Here is a 24,373-nt window from a genome sequence, read left to right on the forward strand (position 1 = left end):
TGTTGCATTGTTGCTGTAAAGTAGTGAGTAGTCATACTTTAATCTTACATTATATTTCTCTCACTCTCTTTTTATTTATTTATTATTTTTTCCATCTTATCATCATGAGGTCCAAGATATTAAGAACTTATAGTTATACCCTTTGGATCCTCACACCTTCAGTAGATCTTTTCGTCATCCTAAGCCAAACTTCCCTAAAAAAAAAGTGACAAATCAGAAGAGAGGTTTCAGTGAAGAGAGAGTCCTGCTACCAATTCAGGAATACTGTTGGTTTGTGATACAAGACTTAATTATTTCCTTTTATTGTATCATAAATTACAATTTTTCTTGTGACTGGTCATAACAAATGTCTGCCATTAGTTAAACACTACAGGATCATAGAAATACGAAGGATATCTGATCACTCTTGGGATAACAATCAAGAGAATTCATTAAGCACAACATTCCTGCAGCAAGATGCTCCTGTTTGTACCAATTCAAGCCAAGGTTACGAGACATAAAAAGGATGGTAAAAAAAAAAAAAAAAGCAGTATCTTCATAATGGCAACCTGATGTCACTTATGAATTACCGTCACACAGGTCAAAGCCAAACAAAGACTGCCAATGCAAAAGCTAACTCTTAAAGTAGAACACATTAATTTATACCAAGGGTGCCATGGCCCACACACAGCAAATCTCTGAGGTGCCTAGATACAGAGTCAAAGAACGTCCCTTGAAGCCTCATGGAACACCACTACTCCACTTCAAAACCTCAAACAACCCAATCTCAAGGAACACCACTACTCCACTTCAAAACCTCAAAGAACCCAATCTCAAGGAACACCACAACTCCACTACAAAACCTCAAACAACCTAATGAATCAACAACTGTAGGGTCTTGCCCAACACTGCTCTCTAAATTCCATACATGCTTCCAATGCATTTCAAGAAACACTGAGAAGCACAACAACCAGGTGATGCAGCAGCAGCGTACCATGACAGATGAGAAGTAGCTGGTCACGTACTCACAAACCAGTGGTACAGACATAAACACCCAGGCTAGGCACTGCTGCACGCAAGTCCTTCACAGGTACTAAATCATTTACCTGGACTTCAAAAAATAAGAAATTCCAAAAAATTCCAAGTATTTTTAAATTAGCTGGTTTTGAAATGTGGCAGGCCTTGTGACACAGAAAGATGGAGAGGTAATGGTTACCAAAATTGGAAAGTTACCAATATGATGAGAATTAATTTTTCTAAATCACAAAAATAACATACAGTATGAGAATGGATGTCACTGAAAGGAGAATGTGCTTTTTCTTTTTCTTTTTAGATTCCATTATAACTGCAGGGCCTGAATACTTTTGCTTGTCTTGGTTTGTAAATTAATTTTGATGTTTTTTGAGCATTTTTATTTTTTTTTTGCCACACTACTTGTTTGGTTGATTCTCTGGAAGAGGGAGACAGAGACAGAGACAGAGACAGAGAGAGAAAAAGAGGTGGTGGTGGGAGGGACGCAACCATAAAAATATACCAACATGATAACTTGACAAACATGTAGCAAAAATTGTCCTCAAATGGCATGTCAACAAAACAGGCAGTATGGTATGGAAAAGAAATACAATCTATCTACAAGATGTACTTACAACCTCAAGGCTTCAGCTCAACTTCACCCTTCATGTGCCCTGAAACCAGGAAAACCACACATTACTTCAGTGCAAAGACGTCCTCACAACAGTCACCAGAAAACATAGACAAACATATAGTCTTATCTCAACCAAAGGTTACACTTCATTGCCTGATATCTTTTGGACCACCCTGTAGGTACTTGTGAAAAACTGGAGCACATATTGAGATCAGGAACATTTTAAGAACATAAGAACATACAAAAATATGAGAAACTGCAAGAAACAATCCGGCCTACATGTGGGAGTGCCCGTATGAAACATATTTATCCATTTCCTTCCACCTCTCACCCTCATCTATAAATTTGTCTATCTTCTTTGGAAGCTCCGTGCTGAATTGGCATGAACAACCTGATTATTGATTCTTTTCCAGTCATTTATCACTCAATTTAAGAAACAATTCCTTGCTATTTCCTTTTTCAAATTTAACCCATTACTCCTTGTCCTGTCCTGATTAGCACAAGGGTGCCGTGCTGCCTCACCTGTCAAACATTGCCTTCAGAATGGAGTAGGAGCTGCTGTATCGCTGGTCATTAATTTTGGAAGCATTTCTCCAAAGGTTTCGGATCTGTCGCCAACGTTTGAGATGTTCTGTCATCAGCAATCCTGGCAGTGTATTTTCACAATCCTGTGAATAAAACATATGATTACAGCAGGTAAGTATGAGGACATGGAAGTGTGTTCTCAATTGGTAAGAACACAGAAAGAAAATTGCATGAAGGGCAAATATGATAAATGAAGCAGGTAAGGGGAGGGAGGGAGGGAGGGAGGGAGGGAGGGAGGGAGGGAGGGAGGGAGAGAGAGAGAGAGAGAGAGAGAGAGAGAGAGAGAGAGAGAGAGAGAGAGAGAGAGAGAGAGAGAGAGAGAGAGAGAGAGAGAGAGAGAGAGAGAGAGAGAGAGAGAGAGAGAGAGAGAGAGAGAGAGAGAAAAATCAACAGGAAGAGAAGTACACAAGGTAAGAATCTGATGCAAAAAATATAAATGGAAAAGGTTTTTAAATTATAAGTTATACAAATGTGCTTTTTTGCAAACTTGAGGTCATAAATTTGCATCAACCATTGTTTACAGTGATGGAAGTTTTATGTTGTGCTTTGCAGATTAAATTCCCTTGGACAGTGTTGAATACAGATTACTAGAGTTGGCAACAGTGTGACCCAGGCAGAGGTAGGATTGAGAAAGCAAAGAAGATGAAGGTCATGACTTCTTATGAGGTGGCAATACAACAACAGAAAGTGCATGATCATCCATAATGTGCAGGAATAACGCACATTAACTCTACTTTTGGCAGCATATTAGACACATGATCTACTAAACACCAGGCCAGCAGTCCCACACAGGGCACCACACACTCACACCATTCAGCCCTGTGATACCACACACAAAAAAAAAAAAAAAAAAAAAAAAAGGACCGTGAGATTTTAACAACATTGACAGTTTTCTTACATTTATTTCATTGAGTCTGTTGGGAGGATGTGGCAGCGGCTCTGGGATCCTTAGGTCTCTGCTTGTGGGATCCTCCGGCCATGGGTCAGGCACCGGCAGCTTGGAGACCACATTTCCATTTCCAGCAGTGGCAGAAGGACCGTCTGACAGGATCTCACCAATGAAGTCGCCGTCTTGGCTGCCTTCCGTGCTGTTAAAATTCTCTGCTGTGGGACTCACTGGCTCTTGTCTGGAAATAAGGATACTAATCTATACTTCATGATAAAATACATTCACAGTACACCAATAAATGTTACCTCAATATCATAATTGTTTATAATGTCATATGAAACCGGGACACTGCAGAGTACTGATCACTTATAAATAATCCTCATCTAACAGTATCTATCTATATAGCAGACCAGCAATCCCACACAGGGTGCCTCAGACTACGCATACACACACATACACACAACATTCACACTCTTGATTCAATTGGCCCCTGGTGGAGAGGAATAGTTTCATGGACAACCACACTACACCTCAGGAGCTTAGGCTAACACAAAGTTACAAAAAACAGAGTTCCTGTATGTGCTTAAATCACTACACTGGTTTGATATACTGCCACCTAGTCTACAAGTACTGCTTCAGTGTAGATGGCGTCTTACTTAACATTGAGGCTGGAGTTGTGGGGCTGGTTTATCATCCATGCCCGGCATATTGGGTACAGTGGTGACGTCTCATCGAACTGTGCCAAGTCAACGCTGCGGTCAAACATGCGCATCACAAACGTGTGGTGGAAGCCAGAGTCCCGCAAGTCTATTTCTTTCCTCCGACGTTTGCGTGGGGGCCGGGTGCCACGTGGGTTTGTTAGCCCAACCTTAGTGCTGGGAGGAACATAAGTAAAATCAGATACAGCAGTGTACAGCAATGCAATGGAAGCAAGTAACCACACACACAAGCATGACAACAAAGTCTTCCATCATCTACTGGCTACAAAGTCTTCCATCATCTAACATACAACTACCAAATACAACCTTTAATTGTACATACAAAAGCAAACAGGTGAAATTTTGGTAAATAGAGAAATATTCAAAATTCCCTTCAATTCCATCAGAAAGTAAAAAACTTTGTCAAATTATAACTTCAAAAACTACCATCACATGCAAAATATTACACCTTTATCATATAAACTGGACCATACAACACATAGTGAGATGTGCTACATACAATACTTTCACTTTGCTGTCTGTATCCGATTCATTTTCAGAATCAGACTCCTCATCCTTCTGCATCAGACCCTGGAGAGCCGCATCAAACCTCCCACGCGCTGCATCAACATCACCACCTGCACACACACCATAAAATACATCTCTCTCTCTCTCTCTCTCTCTCTCTCTCTCTCTCTCTCTCTCATTCAGAAATGTGTATATAAATGTATAAAATTATGGAAGGAATACAACAGAGCAAAAATTATAAAAGTAAGGAAGGAATACAGGTCCAAAAAAAATAATGAATATATATATATATATATATATATATATATATATATATATATATATATATATATATATATATATATATATATATATATATAATTAAAGAACACAACATTGCAAAAAGTACATGGAAAATACTGAAATAACACCAGCATTACCATTCGAGGCTGTGGTCAGGTTAAGCAAGGATAGGTTTTTATTAGTTCAATTAATTAATTAAACTGCTAATCTCTTAATTACATAGATCTCAATTAAATAATGATAATAATAACGTTTTTTGCCCAATATAAATTGTAACTGTCTCGAAATTAGTAAGCTAAAGTTATTTTCATAGACATGGAGGCTGAGAGGCTGAGAGGGTGAGGAATGCAAGAAGTGGCAGGGAGACGACAGAAGTGGATGAAAGTGGTGGCTGTTGAAGGTGGAGGTGGAGTACGTGAAAATTAACAGGCTAAGCTGTTTCCATGAAACTTAGTATAAAATTAAGAAAGGAACAACACAGCAGAAAGAAATGCTAAAACAAAGGTAAAAGTTAGTGGTCTCGCCTTTTCTAATATCAGAGCCTTTCTTTCATATTTACCACCGTACATATTACTGGCGCCTCTCACCTGATTCCTCTCTCTCCAGTTTGACTCTCACGCCCGATGAGGACATGGTGTGGGTTGCAGGGACGCCTACCTCGCCCCCACCTCACACAGCTCACGTCAGATGATGCCTCGGCCACCCCTTTATCTTTCTTGGTCTATGTTTCCTTTCGTGCGTGTGTGTGTGTTTTTGTAGATATTTCCTTCTAGTTGTTTATCTCCTTTTTCTAGAATTTCTCCTTTCCTCGTCCTCTCCTGCCTTTTTATTGTCACGGTGCAGGGTGCAGAAGCAATGTCCAGCCTTTCACAGATTCAGGTTTGGCAGCCAAGGACTGTAAACAAACATTCGAGTCTGCCTCAATATTTCCTAAAACTGCCTTAAATCTTGGCTAGTGTGCTTTTATTCGTTTTAATGGTTTGGTATATATTAGGTTCAATATTGTTATTTCTGCGTACAGACTTAGGCTGGGATTCACTAACGGTCCCAACTTAAGAAGTTCGTAAAATAAGTAAATAGATTAATAAAATAAAATCATAAAAATACATTAAATTATATCGACACACACTGAAATAGTGTGTCTATATAATTCCACTGCCAGTGGCAGTAGATCTATATAATCCTCTCTGGCAGGAGGTCTATATAATTTTCTTTCTCAAGGTTTATATAATTCTCTTTCGCAGTATGTCTGTATAATTCTCTTTCGCCCTTCTCTTCTCGCTGGTAGAGATGAGAACCTGTATGTGTGTGTGAAGAGAAGTGGAATGAAAAGAGAAGAGAGGGTATAGTGTAAGAGGAAAAGAGAGATGGAAGGAAAGTAAGAAATTAAAGTTAATGGGCGGTCCAGCTTGCTATATAACCCTCCTGCGAGAAAATTATAAAGTAGATCACTGTTGTGAAAGAGGATTATATGGACCTGCAAAAGATAGTTATATAGACCTCTTGCCGCTAGCAGTGAAAGTATATAGATCCACGCTATTCAGCGTTCCTTTTCATAGCCCTTCTCGCCTCTACCAGCGAGAAGAAAAGGGCGACACCAAGGATTCTACATCTTAGGCAATACCGTGTGTACACAAATTAAACACAAATTAAACAAAGTATTCTTTTTACTCACCGCCCACCGCGCTTATTCAACTGACTGAGATACTACTTCGCGTATTATACATGGAGCTGTTACACCTCCGTGGTATCATGCCATCGTTACAATACAGGTTTATTAACTGCACTACCTAATTCAACTGACAAACATAATAATAGTATAAATATTACTAATAGAAACACCAATAATACAAGATCACTGCCCTTATCACTCATTACACTAAAGATCACTGATGAACAGTGAACACTTCCCGCGGCGCCGCCTCTTGAGCACCTCTCCTTCCTTCACTCTACTTCTATGAGGTTATCACTGCTTGTACTCCTTGTCTGATCCTACCCACACCCGTAAGTAGATGCATAGACCATTCCTTCGATTTCCAGGCAGTGAGGGAAGCAGTCATGGCGTTAAAATAGGGAAATATAAGGTGCCTTCCTGGTATGTTTACACGTCCACTTCGATGCCTGTTCGTGGCTGTACTGTAAACATAATCCTTGTGTTCCTGTTATTTACCGTGTTCTAAGTCAATTTCTCGTTTGTTGTATTGATGTAAGGTGTGCGTGTGGTGCCGTCCTGCTTTGAGTGTCCCCGCGAGGCCCTGTGAAGGTTCGGCAAATGTGTTGAACTGCTAATCTCATGACCAGTTGTTTTCCTATTTGTTTGGTCCAGAGTTTTGCTTCAGTAATGGCTCTCCCTGACGTGTTTATCCTCTCTGTCCAAGTCTGTGGTTTGCTTCTCTCTCTCTCTCTCTCTCTCTCTCTCTCTCTCTCTCTCTCTCTCTCTCTCTCTCTCTCTCTCTCTCTCTCTCTCTCTCTCTCTCTCTCTCTCTCTCTCTCTCTCTCCTGTTCCTCGTCAGTTCCAAGTGCGAGGCCTTTCCAACATGCAAACCACAGTGCAACAAGCGCAACACACCCGCACACCGAGGACACAGTGACAACTATATCCACAGGCGCATTTAAAACCAGACATGGCAAACACAAAACTGATGAGCATAGAGGTGGGCAATAGGATTTGTGTAGTAGATGAAAGTTGTGTGGAATTGAAAATGTGGTAAATTTTTGCAACAGGACCAAATTGCATTTCAAGTACAAAACTATAATATTCGTTATTGGTTTCTGTATGTTATAGACAATTTTGAGGGCAAAACACATCATAAATACTTAATCCCCCCTGTAATGTTGGGGACTCATCGGAAAGTGTGGGTTATGGGCGGGGAACAAGAAAATGATCACTTTAGGGTACTTGAATGGAGATGATAGCTTATAAGAAGGCAATCCTAACTTGATCTAACCAGACGTAACCTAACCTAACCTGACGTAACCTAATCTAACCTGATCTAACCTGACCTAACCTAACCTAACCTAACCTGAGCTAACCTAATCTGCCCTAACCTACACATCACCTATCAGAAATTTTCCTTATCACAGAAACCATTAATTTGGGACGAAAACTTCAATAAAGTAAGTTCGTCAGTATTCATAAAGGTCATTACAAACAATAAAAATGTTTGTACAGCTTTCTGATGTACAGTAAAATCCCTCTTATCTGGCATCAACGGGACTGCCGACATGCCAGATACTTGAATATTGCCGGATACTTGAATAGAAGTGAAATTATGTCCACAATCACCACCCTACACTCCTGCATCTTACCATAACAAAGATCAGCTGATCTTAATCAGCAGCTGATCTGATCAGCTGCTTAAGTGCAAGCACAACACGCTTTCTCTTTTTTACAACTTTAGGCATGATGAAGGCGTCAGGCGATATACAGTGCACCACCCTGCACTTTTCCACGTCTTTTCATAGATGTCCAACCCTTCAGGAGGTAAACATAGCACGCAGGGAAGCCACAGAACGCCTGACTTCTGATCTTTCTAAAATTTCTGATTGGGGCAGAGCAAACTTGGTATTGTTCAATGCCTCAAAAACTCAATTCCTCCATCTATCAACTCGACACAACCTTCCAGACAACTATCCCCTCTTCTTCAATGACACTCAACTGTCCCCCTCTTCTACACTGAACATCCTCGGTCTGTCCTTTACTTATAATCTGAACTGGAAACTTCACATCTCATCTCTAGCTAAAACAGCTTCTATGAAGTTAGGTGTTCTGAGATGTCTCCGCCAGTTTTTCTCACCCCCCCCAGCTGCTAACTCTGTACAAGGGCCTTATCCGTCCATGTATGGAGTACGCTTCACATGTCTGGGGGGGTTCCACTCATACTGCTCTTCTAGACAGGGTGGAATCAAAAGCTTTTTGTCTCATCAACTCCTCTCCTCTAACTGACTGTCTTCAGCCTCGCTCTCACCACCGCAATGTTGCATATCTAGCTATCTTCTACCGCTATTTTCATGTTAACTGCTCTTCTGATCTTGCTAACTGCATGCCTCCCCTCCTTCTGCGGCCTCGCTGCACAAGACTTTCTTCTTTCTCTCACCCCTATTCTGTCCACCTCTCTAACGCAAGAGTTAACCGGTATTCTCAATCATTCATTCCTTTCTCTGGTAAACTCTGGAACTCCCTGCCTGCTTCTGTATTTCCACCTTCCTATGACTTGAATTCCTTCAAGAGGGAGGTTTCAAGACACTTATCCACCAGTTTTTGACCACTGCCTTGACCCTTTTACGGGACTGGCATTTCAGTGGGCATTTTTTTTATTGATTTTTGTTGCCCTTGGCCAGTGTCCTTCTTACATAAAAAAAAAAAAAAAAAAAAACACGCGGGACTGAGTCACTGAGTAAACACAGTGCTGAGGGCCACGGGTGGCGCGAAGCAGTGCGCTCTGGTGGTGAGGGGACAAAGTATGCCTCGCGCGGGAATTTTAATTAATTTTATGAGTACACATTAATTTTTTATTGATTTTAAGGCTCGGGGAAAAATGTGCCGGATACTTGAAGCTGCCAGATACTTGAATGCCGGATGAGAGGGATTTTACTGTATTGGTGTTTTCTTGGAATTATCATGCCTTTTGTGAAAGCAACCTTAGTCTTCTAATTTTTGGACACCAGATGTTTATTTATGGGCAAAGTGTGATACATGGCTTTTCAAATGGTGAGCTATGCAATGAAGGGACCACAAAATGATATTGGTAAAATTGCACTCTTTCACCAGTCTTTCTGTTGTGGACGATTTTTTTTTTTTTTTTGAGGGGGTGGGCAGTTGTGAATTAACATATGTACTTTTCTTGTGTAAATCATTAGTTTTTATTTTTTGTCCCAACCTCCCTGACCCCCCCCACCCTCTCAGAAACTAATGATTTAGGATAAAAATGAAAAGCAGATTAACACAAAACATACTGAAATCTATCAGAAGTAAAGAGTTTTATTTTCTCAAATAAGTAACACAGCAGTAACTTGCTGGCAGTGTTCCCCAAGAGTGCTGGCTGCTGCTCCCATGTGGCTGCTAGCTGGTTGTCACCCACCACCACCTAACCAAAGCTAACTTAACCCTTCCCTTCAAGAAGTAAACATTTCACGCAGGGAAGCCACATAATGCTTGACTTCTGATCTTTCTAAAATTTCTGATTGGGGCAGAGCAAACTTGGTATTGTTCAATGCCTCAAAAACTCAAATCCTCCATCTATCAACTCAACACAACCGTCCAGACAACTATCCCCTCTTCTTCAGTGACACTCAACTGTCTCCCTCTTCTACACTGAACATCCTCGGTCTGTCCTTTACTTATAATCTGAACTGGAAACTTCACATCTCATCTCTAGCTAAAATAGCTTCTATGAAGTTAGGCGTTCTGAGACGTCTCCGCCAGTTTTTCTCCCCCCCTCCCCCCCCGAGCTGCTAACTCTGTAAAAGGGCCTTGAATTCCTTCAAGAGGGAGGTGGACATTGGGTGCCCTGAGCTGGGACAGTAATGTGTGTGGCCTGTATGAAGAATTGGTGGAGAAGAGTTTCTTCTTTGTATGCCTTGTCGAATGAATACCAGGCCAGGCATTGTTATAGAAAGTTGCTCTGTATACCTGGGTGTTTTGTGTATGATTAACAGTGTAGTGGGTGTACCTGAGTTCTGTAGGTTTCTTGCATGCTTCACACTGATCGTTCACTGTCACAGACCCACGGTGGATGTGTTTCTCAATGAGTGGAAGAAGTGTGTCTTTATCTCATTGCTTATATCATTGGGATCTTCCTGTACATTAAATTAAAATACTATATAGTCTGAGCAGAACCATGTACTTTTCTCTTGCCATCTGTTGAGTAAGGTTAAATGCCTTTCATAGCTTACCTTCTTGCAGAGTATGGGCCGCCGCAGGTCGCGCAGTCACAGCAGGAGTCCTCACTACCGTCATGGGCACAGCAGGAGTCCGCACCGCCATCGTGGGTACATCAGGAGTCCCCACCGCCGCCACCGCTACTACAGCCCCGGGCACAGCTGCCACACCTACGACACGAGTCACTCTGACTATGGCAGAACCCATCCAGGATACAGCAGCACTAACTATTCGGTGCCACTTGTAGACAGACTTCAGTTGGCCTCATCTTATGTCAATATCCCAGTGAGAATACCAAATCATGGGCCTCCCCAAAGTTCATCTGGTTGTAGATTCCAAGGAAATTACCAGCAAAACAACAGTCTCCAGAACAGTGACACTCAGCAGCACACGTGGCAGAACCCCATACCCGTGCACATTGGGGCCAGGCCATTCCAGACACTGCAGCAGTGGGGCACGAGGCCACCCCAGACACAGCAGCAGTGGGGCACGAGGCTGCCCCAGGTACAGCAGCAGCAGCAGCAGTGGGGCACGAGGCCACTTCAGGCACATCAGCAGCAGCAGCAGCAGTGCCAGGGGGATGTGGACTTGATTCACATCACGATGACGCAACTCCCGTTCTTTGAGATCCTTGCAACCCCAATAAAAATCAAGATACTTCCCCATGGTAAGCTTCCTGTAGATGTAGATGTAGATTTGAGCTGTAGCCTTTACAGCAGCTTCAGCTCATGTATTCCATTGTGGTGGCACACCACCTGTTTATTGGCTCCCCAGATGCCAAAACCTTGTTGGAATAATCATTTTGCTTGACCATCATAGGTCGCATAACAGTGATTCATCAACAGACCTCTGATCCATCAGGTTATATATATATATATATATATATATATATATATATATATATATATATATATATATATATATATATATATATATATATATATATATATATATATATCTGCCCCTTTTAAGCAACATGGATTGCTTTAAGCTTTGTGTTACATTGGACAGCTGCAAGTGGAATATTGAGATTCAGGATGTCATATTTTGTGCATATTCCTTTCCCTCGACCTTTTTTTTTTATGTAAGAGGACCACAGGCCAAGGGCAACAAAAAATTTTAATAAAACTAAATGTCCACTTAATGCCAGTTCCTATAGAGAAGTCAGATAGAATGATAAAAAACAGAGGATAAGTGTTTTGAAACCTCCTCCTTGAAAGAGTTCAAGTCAAAGGAAGAAAGAAATGCAGAAGCAGGTAGGGAGTCCCAGAGTTTATCAGAAAAAGGGATGGATGATTGAGAGTGCTGGTTAACTCTTGCATTAGAGAGGTGGACAGAATAGGGATGAGAGGAAGAAGAGTCTTGTGCAGCGAGGCCACAGGAGGCATACAGTTAGTAAGATCAGAAGAGCACGTAGCGTGGAAATAGTGGTAGGAGATAGGAAGAGATGCAACATTGTGGTGATGAAAAATAGGCTGAAAACAGTCAGTTAGAGGAGAGGAGTTGATAAGGCAAAAAAGCTTTTGATTCCACCCTGTCTAAAATAGTGGTATGTGAAACATATTCCATACTTGGGTGGATAAGGCCCCTGTACAGAGTTAGCAGCTGAAGGGATGAAAAAAACTGGCAGAGATGACTCAGAGTGCCTAACATCATAGAAGCTGTTTTAGCTAGAGATGAGATGTGAAGTTTCCAGTTTAGATTATAAGTAAATGATAGACTAAGGATGTTTGGTGTAGAAGAGGGGGAGCAGTTGAATGTCATTGAATAGGGGATAGTTATCTGGAAGGTTGTGTCGAGTTGATAGATGGAGTAATTTAGTTTTTAAGGCATTGAACAATACCGAGTTTGCTCTGGCCCAGTCAGAAATTTTAGAGAGATCAGAAGTCAGGCATTCTGTGGCTTCCCTGCATGAACTATTTACTTTCTAAAGGGTTGGATGTCTGTGAAAAGATGTGGAAAAGTGTAGGGTGGTATCATCAGTGTAAGAGTGGATAGGATGAGAAGTTTGATTTAGATCAGTGAGAGTGGGTGACAGGATAGAACCCTGAGGAACACCACTGTTAATAGATTTAGGAGAACAGTGACTGTCTACTACAGCAGCAATAGAATGGTCAGAAAGGAAACAAGATGAAGTTACAGAGAGAAGGATAGAAGCCATAGGAGGGTAGTTTGGAAAACAAACCAGACTCTATTGATATGTCTAAGGCAACAGCAAAAGTTACACAAAATCTCTAAAAGAGGATGAGCAAGACTCAGTAAGGAAAGCCAGAAGATCACCAGTAGAGTGGCCTTGATGGAGTCCATACTGGCGATCAGATAGAAGATTGTGAAGTGATAGATGTATAAGAATCTTGTTGAGGATAGATTAAGAAACTTTAGATAGGTAGGAAATTAAAGTAATAGGACAGTAGTTTGAGGGATTAGAATGGTCACCTGTTTTAGGAACAGGCTGAATGTAGACAAACTTCCAGCAAGAAGGAAAGGTAGATATAGACAGAGTTGGAAGAGTTTTGTTAGCAACTCTTTTATTTCAGAAACTTTCTGGACCTCTTGCACTTTTGGTGTGGAGAATTCATTGCTGGAGTACTTCAGAGGCATTCCTGCAACTAGTTCTTATCATGTAAGTAAATCTTTCCCTATTATCTCATCAAGTCCTGGCATAGCTGACTTCAAATTTCCAAGTTCATAACAAATTAATTACTATTATGCAATAGTAAAGTTTTCAAATGCACAAAGAGAGAGAGAGAGAGAGAGAGACTATAATGGTCACGGCAAATGTGTTGTGTCTGAGCAGGGTTATAGCCAGAGCACATTTTGACCCTCAACTCCTTGAAGTAAGATACAGGTTGAGAATCCTCTATCTGAAATTTGAAATTGGAAAACCTCCCAAATCTGAAAGTTTTTTGAATGGTGGCATGACACATCACAAATAGAAAATTCCACAAAGTTGTGGGAAGGTTTCATTAAAAAAAAAGAAAAAGAAAAGAAAAAAAGATGAAGTGTAAACATGAAAGCTTCCCCACAGACCAAAAGCTTTGATGATCAAGCTACAGACATGGGAGGCATCAAGGAGTGGCAAATGTCACCAATGGTAACTCACATGCTCTGAAGATGCTATGCTCAGTTTCTGAACCATTGACACACAATAACTGTCAGGCACAGTGGAGATGTTTATTTTTTATTCTGGGGGTTCATGAATCCTTGATCCAGGCCACTTAAGACCACACAGAGAGTGTTGCCTTCCTCACCAAGTAACTGCCGGGATCAAGGCACAGACCCGTGCCATGCAGCCACGAGCCGAGCACTCTACCACTGATCCACCTGTTCCCCAGTAATGTTTTATGTAAAAACAATAAAATCTACACTAGAAATCTTTTGAAATCTGAAGTGTCTGATCCCAAGATTTTTGGATTAGAGATTGTGAACCTTTAGTTTCATGCTGGCATTTTGATATTTTGAATATTTGTATTATAAAAATTTGCTGTGAAAGTGTAAGATGGACAGGTTGACCACACACTCTTGGATATAAAGATCCTTGAATGGCCTTCATACATACTTTAAAGGGTTTGAATTCTCTAATCCATAATAATCCAGATTTCCTTACATTGTTGCCATGACTGTCTTCTGCAGGGTGGTTAGTCCAGAGAGGACTGAAGTGTCAGTGAAATATATTAATTTTCATTAATATATTTCACTTTGATGCACGAATTAAGGTGTTAATTAGTGTTTGTCTTCTATGTATTCCGACAGTGAGGAACAGTGCAATCAGCAACAGTCTTACTAATTTTATTGCACATCAATTTCTAAAATCAGTTTTATTTTGCAGGTTCAGATTAGATTTTGTAATTTTGTGAAGGGAATAGAGCAGAAGGATCACTTTCCTAGAGATCTTCAAATCGAAATAAATGGAAGCCCGTGTCTCCTTCCTGTGAGTTTTCATGAGTTGTTTGTTGTCTTGATTGTGATATTATTGTGGTGATGTTAATATGTCCAAATATATAACAGGCCAGCATCTCTAACAATTATAAGTAGCATTGAGTACACACACACACACACACACACACACACACACACACACATACACGATGGCAGTATTGGTGGCTCTGCACTCATGTCAGGTTGCAAGGTCCTCACTTATTGACATACAGTAATCCCTTGACTATTGCGGGTGTTATGTTCCAAGCCCCCCTTCCCCCCGGCCACCATAGGTTAAAATCCGCAGAGTAGAAACAGTATATTTATTTTATAATTTTTATATATTTAAGCTTTTATAAACTCTTCTCGCACTTGTATTTTTCATCCTTCTTGATGTAATGAATGGTAGATTCATTGATGCCATAATTGCGGCCTACATCCACATACCTTCTCCCTTAAGCATGTTGAGGAGTCTCACTTTCTGTGCTGTAGTAAGTATCTTCCTCTGGCACTTGGTTTTGCTGCCAGAAGCCTTAGAAGGTGCAGAACATTTGGGTGACATCGTAGGGCTTGAAATAAATTCACAATTTTGCACACAAATGTAAAACAACACTGCACAACACAAGGTGGGCCACGCCCCATGCCTCCTGAGTTTTGTTTTCCATACAATATGTATGATTCGTTGTTTACTCATCTACAGAACACTACATGTCTTCTTTTAATATATTTTAATTAATGTGTTATGCAATATGTTAGTTTACTGTATTTTTATTTTTATTTGTTAATTTATTAATTTTTAGGCTAGAAAATGCTCATTTTACTACAGAAATAATTTAAATCTAAAGAAAATATAAATGCTTATTGGCCACAGAAACCTGTGATATACTGAGGAATCCATGATATAAATTTACATATATTAGTTAGAAGAATCTGCAATGTACTGAGGGCACAACAGGTGAACCACAGTATGGCAAGGGATTACTGTACGCCCTTTACCCAATCACTGGCGGGTGAACAAAGGTAGCATTGTGAAGGTGTGTCCACCTGGCCTGAGCCTCTAGTCCAGGAGGCCACTAGTGAGCCACAAGCACTGCCTCTTCCACCACCTGGCCTCTTTGACTCAACCTACACCATTTTCATATTTATTTCAATCTTCCTTCAGTTATGATTATGTTAAGTATGTTTATTTTTATCTTTTAGTTTTTATTATTTTAAGTTTATGTTTAACTTGATTATATTTATTTGATTTATGTTAGTAATTATCTTTTGTTTACATCAGGGGTGGAATATAGTTCCCAAGCAGCCAGCTGAACCCATAGAAATCACAAGCAAGTGTGATTTTCAGAGAAATAAGAATATCATAAAAGTGAGTTGTGGGGTGTGACCGAGCTTGAGTTTTGTTTCCTTTATGATTATGGTTTCAATTATTGTTGAATTTGTCATTGAAAAAATTTCATAACTAAAGGTAAGTTGATATCTCGTATGCTTTTATAATTAAAGGTGTTGACTGCTGAATTATTTGGTATTAGTTAACAGCATTTTCCATTTTTACAAGTATCTTACAAGAAATGTAGTTGAACAAATTTCTTACATAATTTCCAGAATATTTCAGAGAGAGATTACTCTGCAAGTGTTGACGGTTGATGTTGACTTTATATCTTGCATAATGTGTTTACTTTGTGCTCATTGTGTGGAGCTGTATGAATTCACTTCTGCAAAACTATTAATGGAAAATACTGACAGTCCTTGATAAACCCACAAATCAAATCCAACCAATTAGTGCACCGTGCACTGGTGTGCGGTGATGCCTCACTCTAAACAACTGGCTAGTAATAGATTGGGAAAATTTGGTGAATGTAGATGCATGCTGTACATCAGCTTAGGTCACCTGGTATCAATAGGCCGCACTGCATTGAAACTCCAGACGTCTCTGATTCAGTTTCTCCTGAGACGTAAGTTGGATCTTACCAGCTTTTGGGAGGTCTTACTGCATGTTACTGATACAATGCTGCACTATTTATACTGTGAATTATTAAGAATTTGCTAAATGGTAACATATTGCATAGCATCTGCTGTTATATATAAAAAAAAATCCATATTTTATTTAACCAGATACAAACTGAGCAAATTGCATGAGCCTACAGTTATGATAGGTAGTTGAAAACATCCCATTGAGAGGCCCATTGTTCCTGGTGTCAGTAATAATTTTGCCAGAAATAGTTGTGATCTCAGGTTGGAATTCAGGAAGTGAAGTGATCAAAAAATTTTTGTGTTGCAACAAATAAAAAATACCAGTAATGTTAAAACGATAAAAAGAAACAAAAATCGCGTGTAGTTCAAGTTGAAAAGAATAGCAAAGTAAATACATATCAGGTATAAGGAAGGTCAGTGTAGGACAGTTGTTAAGCTAAGGCTTTCTGTGGGGAGGCAAGTGTTTGTGTGGTGGTGCAGGGAGGGTCAAGGAAAGTTTTACTGCAGGAACAGAAGTGAGGTGGAAATGTGTGATGTCTGTATGGTTGTTTGATATTTTCATGCATGGTTTGATAGAAACAGCTTAAGTAGAAATTGGTGCAAGACTGAAAATAAATGGTTATGGATGTCACAACCTGCATGTAATAGTCAGTCAGTATTAGGTTTTGTAAGTCAGTGAGGGTCATGCAGCTTGCTCAATTCAGCTGTGGTTGAATGATTGTGGGAAACCAGTCACAATTTGAGTTTTGATGCACATACAGGTGAAGAGTTGTATTCCCATTGTGATGTTTGTCCACGTCACGAGGAGGCTGACCCATGAGGAGCTGCTGGAGAAGCTTCTCAAAGAGAACCCCATTGATCCGGCTGCTACAGTGGCTAGAAGTGAGATTCTTGATACTTTTGGATGCTTTTTTCCTTAGTACTAATGACTCAAGATTTGATTGCATATGCAGCCACATGCTGCCTTCTTCAATCACTCTCTATGATAATTTGTTAAGTGAATTTTGTATGTTTCTTTGCCTACTAAGCTGGAGACAGGTGAAGGTTACACATCTACTGCTACTATGAGCTTGTCTCCTTTACTACAATAATTTTTTTCCCCTCTGTTTATACCATTCTATGATTTTATCCTCTCATATTCAGTTAAAGAGAAGCTAGAAGAGGACACTGTCAATGAAGCTGACATCACCTTGACATCACTACAGTTTTCATTGATGTGTCCTGTCAGCAAGACCAGAATGAAACTTCCCTGTCGAGCCTCCACGTGCCAACACCTCCAGTGCTTTGATGCTGCCTACTACCTGAAGATGAATGAAAAGAAGCCCACCTGGAGATGCCCCATCTGTTCAGAAGTGATTGAGTACAAGAACCTCCAGATAGACATGTGAGTCAGGAATGCTGGCACAGTGGGCAGTGGTAGACTGGTTCTCTTTGCTGTTGAATCTTTACCTTTATCTCACAAAATGCTATCTCTTCAATTGTATGGCCAAGAATTTGATTATTATTATTGTTGTTGTTGTTATTATTATTATTATTATTATTATTATTATTATTATTATTATTATTATTATTATTATTATTATATTTTGTTATTACTATTATTATTTTGGGGTGCAGTGTAGTGGGTCACAAAGCTGTCCCTTTCTGTCAGGGGCTGAAGGGGCTAAGAGTGTGAAAGATGAGCATGTGAATGTGTGGTGCCTTGTCTGGGTCACCCCATGTGGGATTGCTGGCCTGGTATATAAATAGAGATATTATTATTATTATCATTAATTAATTAATCAATTTATTTATTTATCTATTTATTTATTTATTTATTTATTTATTTATTTATTTACCTATTACCTCATATTGATTATTGATTTATGGAAGCCAGAAGTGTCATAACTACAGTTGAGCACTACAGTGAAGTGGGCTTTTTGTTGGAAGTGTTTTGGAATTTAGATCATGTCAGGCCTTGAAAAGCTGCAAATTTAGATCATGCCAGGCCTTGAAAAAGCAGCAAATTTAGATCATGTCATACCTTGAAAAGCTACAAATTTCAGAGCTTTTCAGAATCTAGTTGTAATATTCAGTGAAGTTTAACCTGTAGAATTGAGTCTACACTTGCCTGTCATTTTGTCATCATAGCCAGTCTGTTACATGTTGTATTTTATCAGGAGAGATAATACCCAGTTTTCTTCTTTTTTGAGTTTACATCATTATCCATCTTCAAAATCTGCAGTTTTTTACATGGAATGAGGAGATTCTCCTGTTAATAATCTGTTTCTTTTCTAGGCACTTCAAAAACATTCTTGAGCAGAATATATCCACTGACAAAATATTGCTGCAAATTGATGGAAGCTGTGCACCTTTCCAACCCAAAGATGTGGATCAGAGCATCCTGACCCTGGATGATACTCTGGATCAGTCTGCTAATGAGGAGGAGCCTGACTACACCAGTAGAATGGAGCCTCCCCCTACCACGCACAAGGAACTGGGCACTGATGGTGAGGAGGCTCACATCACCATTGACCTGTTCAGTGAGGACGAGTCTCTGTTGGAAGAAGAGTTGCCGGAAGAACGGACTGGTACCGGTCATGGTAAAAAATATCAAGCTTCCTAACTTTTCGGTTTTAGTGTATTCATTTGTACATTTATTTATTTGCCTATTACACAAATGAAATGCCAAGTACTACTTCGAAGGAAGAAAAGGTAAGTAAAAATGCATGGCTAACTTTGTAGTTCTTGGGATTTTTTTTTTTTTTTTTTTTTTTTTTTTTTTTTATGTAGGAAGGATACTGGCCAAGGGCAACAAAAATCTAATAAAAAAAATGCCCACTGAAATGCCAGTCCCATAAAAGGGTCAAAGCAGTGGTCAAAAATTGGTGGATAAGTGTCTTGAAACCTCCCTCTTGAAGGAATTCAAGTCATAGGAAGGTGGAAATACAGAAGCAGGCAGGGAGTTCCAGAGTTTACCAGAGAAAGGGATGAATGATTGAGAATACTGGTTAACTCTTGCATTAGAGAGGTGGACAGAATAGGGGTGAGAGAAAGAAGAAAGTCTTGTGCAACGAGGCCGCGGAAGGAGGGGAGGCATGCAGTTAGCAAGATCAGAAGAGCAGTTGGCATGAAAATAGCGGTAGAAGACAGCTAGATATGCAACATTGCGGCGGTGAGAGAGGGGCTGAAGACAGTCAGTTAGAGGAGAGGAGTTGATGAGATGAAAAACTTTTGCTTCCACCCTGTCTAGAAGAGCAGTATGAGTGGAACCCCCCAGACATGTGAAGCATACTCCATTCATGGACGGATAAGGCCCTTGTACAGAGTTAGCAGCTGGGGGAGTGAGAAAAACTGGCGGAGACGTCTCAGAACACCTAACTTCATAGAAGCTGTTTTAGCTAGAGATGAGATGTGAAGTTTCCAGTTCAGATTATAAGTAAAGGACAGACCAAGGATGTTCAGTGTAGAAGAGGGGGACAGTTGAGTGTCATTGAAGAAGAGGGGATAGTTGTCTGGAAGGTTGTGTCGAGTTGATAGATGGAGGAATTGAGTTTTTGAGGCATTGAACAATACCAAGTTTGCTCTGCCCCAATCAGAAATTTTAGAAAGATCAGAAGTCAGGCGTTCTGTGGCTTCCCTGCGTGATATGTTTACCTCCTGAAGAGTTGGACGTCTATGAAAAGACGTGGAAAAGTGTAGGGTGGTATCATCAGCATAGGAGTGGATAGGACAAGAAGTTTGGTTTAGAAGATCATTAATGAATTATAAGAAGAGAGTGGGTGACAGGACAGAACCCTGAGGAACACCACTGTTAATAGATTTAGGAGAAGAACACTGACCGTCTACCACAGCAGCAATAGAACGTTCAGAAAGGAAACTTGAGATGAAGTTACAGAGAGAAGGATAGAAACCGTAGGAGGGTAGTTTGAAAATCAAAGCTTTGTGCCAGACTCTATCATAGGCTTTTGATATGTCCAAGGCAACAGCAAAAGTTTCACCAAAGTCTCTAAAAGAGGATGACCAAGACTCAGTAAGGAAAGCCAGAAGATCACCAGTAGAGCGGCCTTGACGGAACCCATACTGGCGATCAGATAGAAGGTTGTGAAGTGATAGATGTTTAAGAATCTTCCTGTTGAGGATAGATTCAAAAACTTTAGATAAGCAGGAAATTAAAGCAATAGGACAGTAGTTTGAGGGATTAGAGTGGTCACCCTTTTTAGGAACAGGTTGAATGTAGGCAAACTTCCAGCAAGAAGGAAAGATAGATGTTGACAGACAGAGCTGAAAGAGTTTGACTAGGCAAGGTGCAAGCACGGAGGCACAGTTTCGGAGAACAATAGGAGGGACCCCATCAGGTCCATAAGCCTTCCGAGGGTTTAGGCCAGCGAGGGCATGGAAAACATCATTGTGAAGAATTTTAATATGTGGCATGAAGTAGTCAGAGGATGGAGGAGAGGGAGGAACAAGCCCAGAATCATCCAAGGTAGAGTTTTTAGCAAAGGTTTGAGCAAAGAGTTCAGCTTTAGAAATAGATGTGATAGCAGTGGTGCCATCTGGTTGAAGTAGAGGAGGGAAAGAAGAAGAAGCAAAGTTATTGGAGATATTTTTGGCTAGATGCCAGAAATCACGAGGGGAGTTAGATCTTGAAAGTTTTTGACATTTTCTGTTAATGAAGGAGTTTTTGGCTAGTTGGAGAACAGACTTGGTTTGGTTCCGGGCAGAAATATAAAGTGCATGAGATTCTGGTGATGGAAGGCTTAAGTACCTTTTGTGGGCCACCTCTCTATCATGTATAGCACGAGAACAAGCTGTGTTAAACCAAGGTTTAGAAGGTTTAGGACGAGAAAAAGAGTGAGGAATGTACGCCTCCATGCCAGACACTATCACCTCTGTTATGCGCTCAGCACACAAAGATGGGTCTCTGACATGGAAGCAGTAGTCATTCCAAGGAAAATCAGCAAAATACCTCCTCAGGTCTCCCCAACTAGCAGAGGCAAAACGCCAGAGGCACCTTCGCTTAGGGGGATCCTGAGGAGGGATTGGAGTGATAGGACAAGATAAAGATATGAGATTGTGATCGGAGGAGCCCAACGGAGAAGAAAGGGTGACAGCATAAGCAGAAGGATTAGAGGTCAGGAAAAGGTCAAGAATGTTGGGCGTATCTCCAAGACGGTCAGGAATACGAGTAGGGTGTTGCACCAATTGCTCTAGGTCATGGAGGATAGCAAAGTTGTAGGCTAGTTCACCAGGATGGTCAGTGAAGGGAGAGGAAAGCCAAAACTGGTGGTGAACATTGAAGTCTCCAAGAATGGAGATCTCTGCAAAAGGAAAGAGGGTCAGAATGTGCTCCACTTTGGAAGTTAAGTAGTCAAAGAATTTGTTATAGTCAGAGGAGTTAGGAGAGAGGTATACAGCACAGATAAATTTAGTATGAGAATGACTCTGTAGTCGTAGCCAGATGGTGGAAAACTCAGAAGATTCAAGAGCATGGGCACGAGAGCAGGTTAAGTCATTGCGCACATAAACGCAGCATCCAGGTTTGGATCGAAAATGAGGATAGAGAAAGTAGGAGGGAACAGAAAAGGGGCTACTGTCAGTTGCCTCAGACACCTGAGTTTCAGTGAGGAAAAGAAGATGAGGTTTAGAAGAGGAGAGGTGGTGTTCTACAGATTGAAATTTAGATCTTAGACCGCGAATGTTGCAGAAGTCCGACCTGGGGACATTTATGGTCCCCTTCCCAGATGGGGACTCCGAGGCTGGTGTAGGAGTCGTCATGATTTTAAAATTTTTGAGTGAAGGGTGTGTGTGTTATTAGGTGCTTGTAGTTTTGTGTGGAAGTAGAGAGTTGTCTTTAGAGGGCAGGCTGTGACTGCCCCCTTGTGTTGTGAGACACAAAGGGAAACGTTCAGTGAGGTCACAGCTGGGTTTAATGATAAGTTCACAGCACCCCCTGAACAGTGCTTTAGACCTCACTGGGAGTAATTATCGTTTCGGCAGGTGCTTTAATACTTTAATACTCAGTGAAGATTCTCATTTGTAGGGAGAATGAAGAACTGTGACTGTGCTGGAGTTCATTAGTGAAGGTAATGGCTAATTGTTACATTCTATCGATTTGATAGTTGACCTTAGACTAAACCATGAAAAGTTAAGAAGAATCTATTTATTTATTTATTTTTTTATTTATTTATTTATTTATTTATTTATTATACTGCATCTGCTGTGGTTTCAGGAGTGGGGTATGTGCTGGATAGGGAACAGTCTCAGTATGAAGGAGTAGGGATAAATCAGTGTATGTTATTGGGCCTTGCTGTGAATGTGTGGCCAGCTATTTTGTGCTTGGGCTCCTGAGGTGCAGTAGTCAGCCATGAGACCATCCCTTTTCATTGGGGTCAATTGGATAAGAGTGTGAATAGTGTGTGTGTGTGTGTAGTACCTTGTATGGGCCACCCTGTGTAGGATTATCTGTCTTATATAGTTCATTATTACTTTTTTTTTAGAAAATGAGAATGGCAGTGGTATGGATTTATAATTAGTGCAATGCATTAGTATTAACATACCAATCTGACACTTGCATTTTTATAGAAGCCCAGAAATGCAAATTCCCAAAGAGGAATGGCAAGTAATGTTTCACACACTGGAGGAGAGATAAGGGTACCCTTAGCATGTATTAGAGGACACTTCCAAGTTGAAGACATTTTGACTGAAATAATATGAAAAAGATGTGAGGAGGATTTGTGATGCAATGAATGTGTAGATGGACAGTGTCACTAATGCAAGGCAATTTAGGAATGGTAAAAAGAAGGCATGACAGGTAAAGAGTGACATACAGTGTAGCCGCACCGGCTGGGCATCAATTGGCTCTCAGGTGATCTGTTTTACTGATCACACCCATCATCGTAGGGTCGAGGAAAGGCAGTTAGTTCTCCCTGACACGTTTATTGATGAGGTAGGCATGACTGTAAGAACTGCGAACAAGTTCTCGGTCTCAATTTCTTACAAAATAACATTATACACTGATATTAAACACTTTCAACATATTACAATATTCATAAACAATACATGCAATTGACTTGGCACTATGACAATCAGTTTTTACTACAAAATTAAAGTATTTACCTCGGTCACCATCCTGCCCGTCTTTGTCTGAGCGCGACTTGGCCGTGAGTGATGCCCGCAGGCGACTAGCAGGTTAACCCCACACTACTAACAAGTGAGCATCGGCTTCGGTGCTTAATATAGCATTGAATACTGATACTTACACATATTACACGTTTTCATGCAAATAGAAAACTATTGAACATTTCACTTATAAATGCCGAGGAATAATGACGTGAGGTACATACGCTTTACATACAGTAACATGGCTCCCCTAAATTGTGTAACAATTTACCTTAAATTAACATTAGTATGTACCTTAAGACTAGGATTAGCACATAATATGTTTTGTTACACTGGCTCCTTGGCGGGGATGCTCTGGTCTATTATTATGCATTACCTTCTAACAGCAATACTAGACTATGTATTGGCCTCTCTATGATGGTCCTGTTTGCCTTTATGTGTCTTCCCTGGTTGTCGAGATTACAGTCTGAAACCAGGACGTTAACCTTTCTTACTAGGTCATCATGATCAGGAGATACTTTATCCATTTAGGTTTGACATAATCTGGCACCTCATTATCCCATTCAACTGCATTCTTACATAATTCTTGTAAAATTTGCTTTCCAGTCAGTATGAGAGGTGACACTAGACCTAATGGATCATATATAGAGCTCACTGTTGACAGAATGCCTCTCCTGGTGAGTGGCTTGTCTTTCAGCTTTATTCTAAATTGAAATGTGTCAGATTCTATGCACCACTCAACTCCCAAAGTTCTTTCTATAGGCAGTGTGTCTTCATTCTTACTAAAATCCAAACTTTTAATTCCATCTGCTCTCTCATGAGAAGAAATTGCAGCTAATACATCTTTGTTGTTTGACAAGAACTTATGAAGGTTAAAACCTCCCTTGTAACATAAT

The 24,373-nt window shown here is 40.4% G+C and overlaps 2 protein-coding genes across 4 annotated transcripts in view; one reads left to right on the plus strand and one right to left on the minus strand.

The window, feature by feature from the left end:
- Positions 1–289: 289 nt before the first annotated feature.
- On the minus strand, positions 290–5,501 carry LOC135102671 (protein lin-37 homolog). Its single transcript, XM_064008054.1, has 6 exons — positions 5,194–5,501; positions 4,317–4,434; positions 3,755–3,973; positions 3,108–3,336; positions 2,147–2,292; positions 290–1,664 (listed from the first exon to the last, which is right to left on the minus strand). The coding sequence occupies exons 1-6, from the start codon at positions 5,237–5,239 to the stop codon at positions 1,649–1,651; spliced, it is 774 nt and encodes a 257-aa protein (XP_063864124.1). The 5' UTR covers positions 5,240–5,501; the 3' UTR covers positions 290–1,648.
- Positions 5,502–6,456: 955 nt separating this feature from the next.
- LOC135102665 (E3 SUMO-protein ligase PIAS1-like) overlaps positions 6,457–24,373 on the plus strand; it is a 28,485-nt gene continuing 10,568 nt past the window's right edge. Inside the window, exons 1-8 of one of the 3 annotated variants that reach the window (XM_064008045.1) lie at positions 6,457–6,610; positions 10,512–11,154; positions 13,025–13,110; positions 14,317–14,418; positions 15,685–15,771; positions 17,138–17,258; positions 17,520–17,760; positions 18,654–18,958. In XM_064008045.1, coding sequence (XP_063864115.1) covers positions 10,515–11,154; positions 13,025–13,110; positions 14,317–14,418; positions 15,685–15,771; positions 17,138–17,258; positions 17,520–17,760; positions 18,654–18,958 — 1,582 coding nt within the window. In that variant the 5' untranslated portion in view covers positions 6,457–6,610; positions 10,512–10,514. The remainder of the gene's footprint in view (positions 6,611–10,511; positions 11,155–13,024; positions 13,111–14,316; positions 14,419–15,684; positions 15,772–17,137; positions 17,259–17,519; positions 17,761–18,653; positions 18,959–24,373) is intronic. The other 2 variants (XM_064008047.1, XM_064008046.1) reach the window with 2 other exon arrangements.

This window comes from Scylla paramamosain, chromosome 8, assembly GCF_035594125.1.
Source record: "Scylla paramamosain isolate STU-SP2022 chromosome 8, ASM3559412v1, whole genome shotgun sequence".
Taxonomy (NCBI): Eukaryota; Metazoa; Arthropoda; class Malacostraca; order Decapoda; family Portunidae; genus Scylla; species Scylla paramamosain.

Coding starts and splice junctions, on each gene's coding strand:
- LOC135102671 (XM_064008054.1), bottom strand. CDS start 5,239: ATGTCCTCATCGGGCGTGAGAGTCAAACTGGAGAGAGAGGAATCAG. Junction 3,974..4,316: donor GACAGCAAAGTGAAAGTATT/GTATGTAGCACA, acceptor TGTTCCTCCCAG/CACTAAGGTTGGGCTAACAA. Junction 2,293..3,107: donor ACAGACTCAATGAAATAAAT/GTAAGAAAACTG, acceptor TTTTATTCACAG/GATTGTGAAAATACACTGCC.